Below are 12,226 nucleotides of genomic sequence, written 5' to 3'. Positions count from 1 at the left end.
TACATTCGATTTCTTAAACCATGTCCAGTGAGATACACTTGGACCAATGCCAATGGTGGTCATTTTGTTTTAAAAAGTGAAAACCTTTAATTGAAAACAAAAAAACCATCAATGCCATTGGTGATTAAAAAAACCATGACATAGTTTGTTATCAACGAAAATCATCCCTTGATAATTTTTTAAAATAAACTAATGGTGAACTCTACATGTTCATACAACTTCTGTTGATTGCAAGATGATTTAAGTGATTTAGAACATCTAATTTAATCTACCATCAATGATTAGAGTCCTAAATTGAATTTGGAAAAATGCAAAATTAGAATTTTTTAATAAAGAACTTACTACTATACAATATTAATTAACCCAAAACGTTATATATTAATTAACACAAAAAGAAGAAAAAAATATCCATTAATTAACACAAAACGTCATATATTGTTAATTATATCACTTAATGAAAATTATATCACTTACCCAAATTTCTAGGACTCATAAATTACATTAATTTCAAAGAACCAAATCAACCAAAAGTTTAAACTGATGGTTCTAAATATTCCAGATAAATTGAAGAGTGCATGAGATTCAAACTCTTTTGTCACATTGGCTTCTAATATCATATTGTGAACCAACACAAACAAAAGGCTAATATGATGGTTAAATTCTTGAGACATGAGATACGCTCCATTAATTAATATTGTGATTCTAAATTCAGCAGATTTTAAACTTTTACTCATATGAAATCAAGCCTAAAGAATTCAATAGTTAGAAGCTCCATTTACGGAAACCTTAAACCTATCTGATTTCAAAATTGAGATATTAATACCTTATTCATCTAAATTGGACAATCAAAGAAAATCAGGTAACAATAACACTGCAGTTCATCACACGAATACTCAAATTAATCATACATGTATACAATCGCAAAACTAGAAAACTCGAGCAATAATTGATATTGTGAATAAGAAATTAAAAATAATGGACAATCAAACAAAAATGAAAGAAGAAAAGAGAGAAAAAGAAGGTTAACCTTGATGTCAAAATCAGCGCCACCTATGGCGAGAAGTCCAAAATGAGGATGAAAATCTAGGGTTAGAACTGGTTTTGTATCGTGCCAATTGATTTGAACAATTTCTTCTTTCACTTTATATTTTCTGATGATTTTTTAAAAGTAAATAAATTAGTAAGAATGGCTATGAAATAATTACTAATATAATTAAGATTATAACTAATCACTTAAAGTTAATTAAGTTAATTATAATGAGAGGGAGAAATAAAGGGGATGAGAAAAGAAGACCCGGAGAAAAAGGACGTGCCACTTCTACATAGAGGGAAAGGGGTTGGTTTAGGTGGGGGATAGGTGATTTGATTAGGTTAAGTATAATTAGGGAGAGTCAAATATAATTAGTGAGAGTTAAAGTGCAATCAACAACTTGATCATAGAAACAAGTAAAGTGGCAATAATAATTACAACAGATCATAGGTAACAGATTCTTTAATTTAGGATGAGTATGGCATTACTTTGAGCAAAAGTTTTCAAGCCGAATCATCATAGGTTAATAGACTATACCGTGATAAAAACAACCAAGTTTGTGATTTTCAGGCTTCATTCTACAATTGTGCTGCTCATTTTCTCTTAGGAAATTTCACATGGTAGCATCCATATTTTATGAAACACTACTGGTAGCACTTTTTAAAGAATTTTCTACATGGTAGCATCCAACTTTTGCATTTAAATTTTCGCCTTAAACATACAAAAACGTTAGTTTGACCATTACCATGTACTTTTGAATGTTACCTTGAAGTGTGAATTTCAAAAGTCATTCCTTCCTCCCTTGCGATTAGAGGTGTTTATTAGCGGGTACCCAACATTTCAGGTACCTTTTTTAACGGCCCGTGTTCCGGCCTAATTAATACGGGTACTCGGATTTGGGGTACCCGAATAAGTCGGGTCGGGACACCGGGTACCCCGTTTCTTCCTCACTTTCGGTTTTTTCAATTTTTTTATTTTCTGGACTCGAGCTTTTTTAATCTTAGCTTTCTTGCGTGATTATGGATAATCATCAACACAGCTAACCATCGACTCAGCTGTTTGGTACCTTCAAGTCTTTTTTATGATATTAGTTACTGACCTTTTTATTGAAGTTTCATTTTTCAAGTCTTCATGACATTAGTTATTGACTTTTGATTCTTAATCTTTAATATAGTTGTAATTGGTAGCACTTGTAAGTTACTGACTAATTTTCTTTTATCTTATTATTTAATGGAGTATTATTAGTTTAGCATTACTTATTAATCGGTTAGTCTAACAGCCCTTGGCGTACAAATAAATTATTATTCAAAAAAAATCCTAATATAACGAGTCGGTCGGTACTCGTTTTAATTTATTTTGTGGCCTATAATCCGACCCGATTAAGGTGGGTTGAGTACCAAACCCGTAATATAATATTATAAGCTATGAGTTGGCGGGTCAACGGGCGCGTCGGGGTTTTTTTAAACAACCATAGTTGCGATACTCATTACATTGCTGCCATACTCGCTTCCATTGCTGCGATACTCATTCCTTCCTCCCTTCTCTGAAACTCCTTCCTTCCTCCCTCCTCCATTGCTGCGAACTCAGGTACTTGTCTCTGCGAACTCAGTCCTTCCTTCCTTTGTTGCGAATGAATACTAGGGAAATTATGAGTGTTTTTTTTTTCCAGTCCTTTCGAATGAACACTGCTACATTAGCGAAATTAGGGTTTTTCTTTGTTTAGTCCCTTTCGAATTAGGGTTTTAGTCCCTTCAAAATTATGGAATTTTCAGTCCCTTTCGAAATTATGGAATTGTTCATTGATGTCCCTTCGAAATTAGGGTTTTCAGTCCCTTCGAAATTAGTGTTTTCAGTGCCTTCGAATTTCATTGTTCACTTATGCGAAATTAGGGTTGTTTGCAATCAGGGTTTTTCTTTGTTTTTCTTCCTTAAAATTGATAGGTAGATTGGATTTGATTTGTGGATTGGAATTATCAAATTTTAGTGCTGTTAATAAGTAGTCTCATGAATTAGGTGGATTTGTTGTTGGTTTTTTTTGTTATTTTTTTGATTGGTGATTGGAATTGTTGATTTTTTTGATAGGTTGATTGGAATTATTTATTAGCGCCAACAATTTGACCTTATGAAATGTCAATAATTTCAATGAAAACAAAGTTATTATAACATTTATAGGCTTTAAATGAATTAAACGGAGAATTAAACGTTAAAACGGTGAATTAAACAAAAACTGGATGCTACCATGTGGAAAAAACTTACAAAATGATGAATTAAACGGAATTTAACAAGAACTTAACGGAAAATGTTATGACAATTAGATAGTGCATAAATTGGATGTTACCATGTGGAATTTTCTTTAAAAAGTGCTACCACTGGCATTTCATAAAAACTGGATGCTACCATGTGGTTATTCTCCCTTCGGTCTTCCTTCACTCTCCAAATCACTGTTTTCATTATATTTAGGGTTTAAAGACCGCAAATTCATTCATTTTGAAGATTTCAAGAAAATCCATGGCTCATTCATCACATATTTCTCCTTTCGGTAAATCACTCTATACATCTCCATTTGCTTTATCTGTATCTTATTAAATGCTAATTTTTCACTTTTGTCTTTATCAGCTGTGGATGTCGCAAGATTTAGCTCTCTTTTTTCTCCACGCAATTTGTAAGATTTCTCCTTATTCTCAACCCTAATTTGATTTTTAATACATGTTCTAATGTCATTGATTGTACATTTAGGCTACAATTTTATTATAGTTTGAATTTCTTATATATGATGTTTTGATTATGTAAGTTGATGAAATAATTTGGTGTATTCTATGTAGCATTTGAGTAAAATTTTTTTCTTGCTTGATTTGTTTGGCAATGAATGATGGTGTACTTGGGGGCACATGGAATCGATTTGTACATTTGTAGCTCCTTAGAGAGGAATAGTTCCAAATAGTGAGCTTATATTGACCTTAGCTATATTCACAATGGTTTATGTATCTCTAAGATGACGAATAGTCCCACAACATGTTTTGCAGACAACCTAGTTAAGCTAATCCAGCTTGAAAAACTTTTTGAAGAGAAGTCTCCTATATATATCTAGCTACATAGATTCATAGACCTACTAAGTTGATATGAAAGAAAAAGTTCCATGTGGAAGTATAAAAAATGTTTGAGTTAAGTTTTTTTCCTTGCTTGATTTTTTTATTAACGAATGATAGTGAACATAGGGGCACATAAAATGGATTTGTACATTTATAGCTCCCTAGAGAAGCATAGTTTCCAATAGTGAGCTTAAATTGATATTAGTTATATTCCCAATGATTTATGTATCACTAAAATGAATTTTAACTTTGTTGGAGGCTGTATATGTTTGCCACATTGTTCCATGATATACTAGATTTGGATGTAAATCAGTTTAACTATTTTATTCTATGGAGAGATGGGAAAAATATTTTGTTGAAATGAGTTATGAGCTATAGCCGATAAGTCACTCCCAGCTTTATTGAGTAGCTTATGTTATGGTCGAGATAAATAGGAAACTTTCTTACTATTTTCGGTAAGACTCCATACATTTAACACATTTTCTCCCTTTAGGTGTGATCATAGAGACATTTGGGTAATCTTATTATTGTTATCATTGTAGTAAATTTGGGAATCTATTATTATTCTTCTATTGCATATAGAAATTTATTTTATGAAGTTAATTAGAATTGTAACCTTAATTGCAATAAGCATATAAATTTTTGCCCTTTTTATTTGGAGTTGTATTTGGTCATTAATTGGTGGGCAATTTGCATCTTGTAGTTATCATACTCTATACTTTACTTTTTTTTTCCTTTGACGTTTTATCTATGCGATGAGATCTAAATGTAAGCAATTAATTTGACGAGACAAATAATGGAATCCTATAGGGCTAGAAAAAAAGACTTGCATGTAGTTCGCATTTCCTTGAAAAAGGCATACGTTTAAGTACCAAGTGAAGTACTTTGGTGAGAAACGAAAAGTAAGAGTATTCACAAGAAATAGATTAATAGAATGCATATTTTTTAGTATTAGGGATATTGAACAAGATATGACCCATAAATGTGGGGGTCAAAAATGGTAAGTGGGAAATGAAAAAAAGAGTATTCACAAGAAATAGATTAATACAATGGATATTTTTTTAGTATTCGGGATATTCAACATGTCAAAATGGTAAGTGGATACTATAATATTATGTAATTGAGGTGTGCCCTAATGCTAAAGGGCAACTTATATACCAATAGACTAAGGCCACTGTATGGATCTTAAAGTTGGGTTTTTAGAAAAAGCGGTGGTCAAAATGTAGATGCTTATATGCATGAGTGGAAATACATAGAGATGTAAAATTTGAAATGAAGATATAAGAAAATGTTAGGCATCATAGATATTGAGGATAAGATGGAAAAAATCGTTTTAGATGTTTTTGGCATGTGCAAGGACAAAGTCTGTGAATTAGTTAAGAAAATAAAGCGTTTGAACATTGAGTGTTTTAAAAGAGTGTAGAACACTGAAAATGACCTGAAAGACAAGAATGGAAAAATATATAATGAATTTAGATTTACATTTTGAGATGATAGAAAATCAAAATGAATGTTGAAGGAGAATTCATATGGACAACCATTAAAATGATCTTTTGGTTCATTTAGTTGAGCATAATCTTTCGGCGTTGTTGTTTTTGTTGATGTTTTATTTATCTTAAGGAAAAATTGACAACTATTTATAAAGATGACAAACCCTTGTTATATACTCCTATAATAAACTACCTCATAATTGATTTTCCTAGTTATAGTTTAGTGTTGGATAGGTTGATAAAAGAATAAACTATTCTCTTACCTTGATTGATTTGTTTGGATTCATGTAGCTTTATATATATAAAAGACTACATCATAATTGATTTTTGTAGTTATGGTTTATTGTTGGATAGGCTGATTAAAGAATAAACTATTTTCGTACCTTGATTGATTTGTTTGGTTCATGTAGCAAGATTTTGGCATTATTGTTGCATTAACATTTAACATACCTATGGCTGCTTAAATTGGATGGATTCCTTTAAATGATATTGATATGAGATTTTTTTTTGGAAGGTAGATTTTTTTTTTTAAAAAAGGAACGTTTTAAAAAGATGGTTATAGTTTTGTAATTTGCAAGGTGGTTTTTTGTCATTTTTTCTTTAATCTTATCTTTTCATTCTTATGTGGAATATAAGTTCTTAATTGGTGAAGCAAACATTGAAATAACCTAATTTTACAATTCATTATTAAGTTATATGTACAGGATATTTGGATATGATGCAATTGTCATGTTTGTTAAAGATATAGCTATGAATGTACGAGACTCTTATCAACAGATGGTGCCAAGTCCTGAATCAGAAAACAATAATTTTCACGAAGAAGCATCTCGTGCAGTTTTTAATGTGTTAGATGGCATTTTGAAAGACACCTTGGATCGCTTGAAGACTATAAGGTGGCCATTTTTCTACAGTGCTCTTTCATCATTATTAATTTTTTCGTGATATCACATCATCATATTCGAAGTGGTTTAAAACTGTACCAAATTTACATTTCTTCTGTTTCCTTTAGATGTTTGAATGACATGTTCAAGTTTTAAAAAATTCAGTAGGCCCTTGAGTTTGTATCTATTTCATGTGACCCCTCATCATCTTTCAATTTGCTTTGTGGAAAAATAGAGTTCATACAATATTTGAACTGGACTTAGAGGTTGGAGTTATGTGTGGTAGGCTTGTGGGAACTAGGAACTTATAATGTGTTATTTTATTGATATGACAGGGAAGCTGTTTCAGTTCCTGAATTTATATTGGCAAAGGTTTCTGCTACCACTGACTGTCGTGACCTCGAATCGCTTATTAGGGTTTTCTGTGTGGAAGGTAAATTAGAGGCTGCGCATGGGCTCCGCCGTCAACTATTGGCAAAGTGTTATGTTCCTGATGTGATCACACACAATCACCTAGTTAATGCATTTTGTAAAGCTGGATGCTTGGAGGAGGTTGATTGTCTTATCAAAGAGATGTTAGCTCAAGGTCCTTTGCCTAATTGCACGACTTTCAACACATTTATTAGGGGTCATTGTTTAAAGGGTGATATAGACAAAGCTTTGTCTGTATTTTCCTCAATGGCACAACATGGAATTAAGCCAAACAGGATTACTTGTAACATTCTTCTTCATGCTCTTTCTAAAGAAGGTTTGGTGGAAGGTGCTAGGAATCTACTCATGAGGATTTTAAGCGAGTGTGAGAAGAAACATATGGATTTAATTACATCAACAATATTAATGGATGGATATTTTAAGAATGGTGATGTTGTTGAAGCTCTTCATTGTTGGATAAAAATGTTGCATGAGGGTACACAATTGGATGTTACTGCATTCAATGTTCTTATTCATGGTTTTTGTTTAAATCAGGAAATAAAACTTGCATATATTTGGTTTGGAAAAATGATTAAGAGAGGATTTCTTCCTGACGTGTTCACTTGTAATTCATTTATAGGTTACTTATGTAAAATTGGAACATTTGATGAGGCATTGAAGATTCTTGGTATGATGCTGAAAATGGGAATAACCCCAAATTGTATTACTTATAAGATGCTTGTTCAAGGTCTCTGTTTACATAAAGAGGCTCATAAAGCCGCACAACTACTCTGCTATATGTTAGAAAATTACATTGTTCCTGAGCCTATCATTTGGAATGCCATCATCCACAGTTATGCGAAATGTGGAGCCACAAGAAGTGCATTTTCCATACAAGAACTAATGGTTGCTATTGGTGTTATTCCAAATACATATACCTATAATGCAATGATTTATGCCTTGCTGAAAGAAGAGAACATCAAACAAGCTTTATTTCTCAAAAGAGAGATGGATGATAGAAGTATTTCTCCTGATCTGGTGACTTACAATATGTTGGTGGGTGCCTCTTGTAATCTTGGGTTGATTGAGCTTGCACTTGAGTTACGCGATGAAATGATTAGGAGAGGGTGCTTCCCAGATGTTGTGACTTACACTGAACTAATTAAGGGTTATTGCTTCAAGGGTCAATTTAAGGAAGCAGAACAAATTTTTGTCAGATTATGGCGTTCTGGTCTCCAAGTTGACCATGTGCCATGCCAAATTTTGGTCAAAACTTACTGTAGATTCGGAGTGCTCAACCATTCAATTAGCCTCTTTGAAAATCTATTGAATGGATAAAAATGAGTGTATGCGAGCTTGATAATGATCAATTCATTTAGAGACTAAGTAAGAAGCTTCGGAAGTGGGTAACTAATATTTTACACATCTTGTACTACTATGAATAGTGAATAGAGGTGGATGTGACAATGACGACAAACATTGGAATCGAATATAGTTACTCCATCAAGAGCATATTGTTCTGCAAGTTTCGTAAACGTCATTGAATCCCAATGATGTTGAACACTTGTCAGTTGTCATCTATGGGTCATTACTAATTAGTTACTCACTCTCTCCAAGAGCTGGAGCTGTTGATTCTTGATATTTGCACCAATCCATATCAATTTTCGAGGTATGTCTTTGAGTGTCTTTTCTTTGATCTTAGCTGTTTTGATTTGTTATCCCGCCCTACTGTTCAAGATTTACTTAAAATAGTCAAGCATCCATATTTTTTGACTCAAAGCTTAAATCAGACTACCTATTATGGAGAAATTCTATGTTAGCTTTAGTTTCTTATGTTAGATAAAAAAGATTAACACTATGTTTAGATAATAATTTTGGAAAGAAAAGAAAGAAAGGAAAGGGAAAGGAAGGGAAGAGAAATTCAAAGAAAGTAACAATTTTTGCCACACTTTATGGTTTTAAAATAGGTTTCTTTATAGTTCTTATATTTCTAGTTGTTTGTAAGAATAGCATCTTGTAATGGTTGTTAATACATGATTGTAAATCATTGGTTACGTAATAGGGTTTTGTTGTTCGATAGGCTCAAAATCTTCTATGAAAAAATCGTCGTGTAACATAATGACTCATTTTTTTTACATAGTCACGGTGTTTGCTTTGGAAAGGCAACAAAGAGGGGAAGGAAATGACGAAGAGAAAGAGAAGGTTAATGACATTAATGATGATACTATTTTAGGTAGGTAAAGACGTAAAGGTGAGGGAAGAATAGGGGGGGAAAGGAAGAGGAGAGAGATCTTTGAGTTTTTCCTTCTAAATCTTTTCAATGTTGAAAAGATTTGTTTAGTACAAAACATAATGGACTTATCCCCTTCAATTCCCTTCCTTCCATTTCCCTCCTCTCCCCTTTTGGTATCTAAATGCAGGAAATGACATCCTTTATTTTCCGCCTCTTTATTTTCCTCTATTTTCTTCTATCTAAACATAGTGTTATACAACTTATCTTAAATTACATTGAGTCAATTGGGAAAGATACTCCCTAAAATTAGGGTTATATCAAGTTAATCAATTGGTGGAACTATTTGATGAAGTGTGAACATCATTGGATCATACGTGTCAATTACATTTATGTCATGCATGAAAATTACTAGGAATAGGCATTTTAGAGTAATGGGTCGTGTATAGGGATCTAAAAAATAGCACTGAACCCGGACCTTCATATATTGCATCCAAACCCGCATCCAGACTCTAAAAGAACTTTTTTCACAGGTGGATTTTAAGGGTGTAAAATTTTAACCCTAATCTGGACCCTTAGGTCTTATAATCTAAAGAAAAATATATGAAATGTAGTTGTACTATATAAATGTTCTTACTGAACTGAATTCCAAAATCAGGCTAAAAGTCATTATTTGGTTTTTATAAACTCAAAACTCATTTCCATATTATTCTAACTGCAAAGGATAATATCTAGTAGGAAATAATCGGTTCTCAAAAAGATGCTGAATAAATGTCTAATAATTATGAATGAAGATAAATCTAAGTTTAACCTCAAATTGATATGTAAATTATGAAAAGAAACTCCAAAAACTATAAATTATTGAACACTATACTAGAGTTGTTGAATACATGTTCCATATTGAAGAAAAAAGCAGCTACATTTTTCTTTTGCTGTCTGTTTTGTGTTTGAATGATTTGAACCACCAAATTCTTCAATTTTAATTTGACGTGACTTTTGATCTAAGTTTTTGCCTTTAATTTTTGAAAGTTTGGAGGAAAGTTTGATTGGAAAACCCTAGATTTCTTGCAATAAGGGTAGAAATCAAGAGGAGAGAGAATAGAGTAGAGCTTAACAAAATGGACATAATGTTTTGTATAACCCTAATTTCACTATTTAACCCCAAAATTTAAACATTAAAAAATGGGTCTAAGGTTTGGATTCGGGTCTAAAGTATTTATTGGACTTGGACCTAGACTTAGGCCCCTAGGGTTACAAAAAAGACCCTTAAAACGAGTAAGGTCTAATAGGGTCTTGGACTCTTGCCCATCCTTAAAAATTACAAAGGGGGAATATGAAACTTTTTTAGAGCTTTGAAATACTCTAGAAATCATACGCAATAATTTATGTTATTTTGTTGGCAAGTTTGTTTGGGAAGTTGAGTTTGTTACTTTTTTTTGTATAGATAAAATATATTTTTCTATTGGATTGTTTTTCATGCAAGTTCAAAATTTCAATCTATAACCAGGATTATCTGGATGTAGTTCGAGTCGTACTGTATTCTATTCTACAATCGTTCCTTAAATTGTAATCAATTAGCTAGACATCATCAATGAAGATCTGACCATCGATGTTGTAAACATTCCTAGACCCTAATGCTTCAACATATGTTTTATAGTTTTTGACCCCTCATTTAGTATGCACGTGGTTATTTTATTCATAAGTTGGTTATTGAATTTGTTTTTTTTTTGCTCAACAGGTACACCGTAAACTGTATAATCAACGTTAATAGGGATCACTTGAGCACGAGGATGGTGCAGAGTATTTTTCCTTCCTATGCACTGTTGTCTGGTCAGAGTGAACGAAAAGCCTATCAGGGCTTTTATAATTCCATCAAACAAGTCACGAGATTAGATTAGATTAGATTAGATTATTGCACTAAAGGTGCATTTGGGTTAGAATAATTTTGGGTCGGGTTAAAGTTGAGTTCTATGTTCACAAAGGTAATACACCACTATGAATCCAAATTTGAAGTTGGGCAAGACCAGGTCTATTTTATACACGTCTAGGCTAAATGATAGGTGAAACAAGTCGAAATGTTTGCCACCTTGGTTGTGTATGAAGCATAACTACATTATGCTTACGCTTCTTATCTCGGGTCCCAAAATAACCTGGCAATGACATAGATGTATATCTTCCACCTTTCATTGAGGATTTGAGAAAGATGTGGGATGAAAGCGTTTCCGTGGTTGATGCACATGCTAATGAGGAGTTCACCTTGCGTGCAATGCTCATATTTACCGTTAATAATTTTCCGGCATATGGCAACTTATCAGGGTATTAAAACAAAGGGAAGAAAGCATGCCCAATATGTATCGATGACATGGAATCCACTTGGATTCCTAAATGCAAGCAGGTATTCATGCACCATTGAAAGTTCCTCCCACGAGACTCACCAATATGGTAAGAAGAAAAAAATGTTCAACGGGGAGGTTGAGGAACGTGTAGCTCGTCGACCGTTGATCGGTTATGAGGTTTATGAATAGGTTAAGGAAGTTGAAACTGTATTTGGTAAAACAGGTTGATCCCGAGAAGGTGAAAGCTATCTCAACATGGAAGGTAGCCAAAGATGTTTATGAGGTTAGAAGTTTTCATGGACTAGCTTCATTTTACCGAGTCTTCATCAAGAACTTTTCCACTCTTATGGCGCCTTTAACGGAGCTCTTGAAGAAAGGTGCAACTTTCAATGTGGGTGATTTGTCTCCATACCTTGAAGATGAGAGTTTGAGGGCAAACTTCTTTGAAGAGGGGGAGAATGATGAGAATTCAGTCCACAAAGTCCAAGATCATCAAGTTACGGTTCCTACAACACAAGCTACGGTCCATGCTTTACTTAGCCACGCAAATGTCAAGCAAATGGCTGCTAATTTCGTGGGATTCTCTTCAAAGCAATCCTTTATTACTTGCCTTAAATGGGAAGTTGAATAAGGCATAATTGCCTTAAATGGGAAGTTGAATACAAGCAGCAACTTGAATTCTAGCTTTAATGCTTAAATGAGAGTTTTTTTTAGGAGAAATGCAAGAGTTTTTTTTAGGAGAATATGGATGGTTCAAAG

The 12,226-nt window shown here is 33.1% G+C and overlaps 1 protein-coding gene across 4 annotated transcripts; it reads left to right on the top strand.

Moving 5' to 3' along the window:
* Positions 1–2,493: 2,493 nt before the first annotated feature.
* LOC130820507 (pentatricopeptide repeat-containing protein At5g24830) lies at positions 2,494–11,008 on the top strand. 4 transcript variants are annotated; one of them, XM_057685907.1, is made up of 6 exons: positions 2,494–2,617; positions 3,491–3,569; positions 3,647–3,692; positions 6,314–6,502; positions 6,826–8,570; positions 10,870–11,008. In XM_057685907.1, the coding sequence occupies exons 2-5, from the start codon at positions 3,539–3,541 to the stop codon at positions 8,237–8,239; spliced, it is 1,680 nt and encodes a 559-aa protein (XP_057541890.1). In that variant the 5' UTR covers positions 2,494–2,617; positions 3,491–3,538; the 3' UTR covers positions 8,240–8,570; positions 10,870–11,008. The 4 variants fall into 4 exon arrangements, with proteins under 4 accessions (XP_057541890.1, XP_057541893.1, XP_057541891.1 ...); XM_057685910.1 differs by having other exon boundaries at positions 2,515–2,617; positions 6,302–6,502; XM_057685908.1 differs by lacking the exon at positions 3,491–3,569 and having other exon boundaries at positions 2,529–2,617.
* Positions 11,009–12,226: the final 1,218 nt, after the last annotated feature.

Source organism: Amaranthus tricolor, chromosome 8 (assembly GCF_026212465.1).
Source record: "Amaranthus tricolor cultivar Red isolate AtriRed21 chromosome 8, ASM2621246v1, whole genome shotgun sequence".
Taxonomy (NCBI): Eukaryota; Viridiplantae; Streptophyta; class Magnoliopsida; order Caryophyllales; family Amaranthaceae; genus Amaranthus; species Amaranthus tricolor.
Note: the sequence above shows the minus strand (reverse complement) of the source record. Positions and strands in the feature narration are given on the sequence as shown.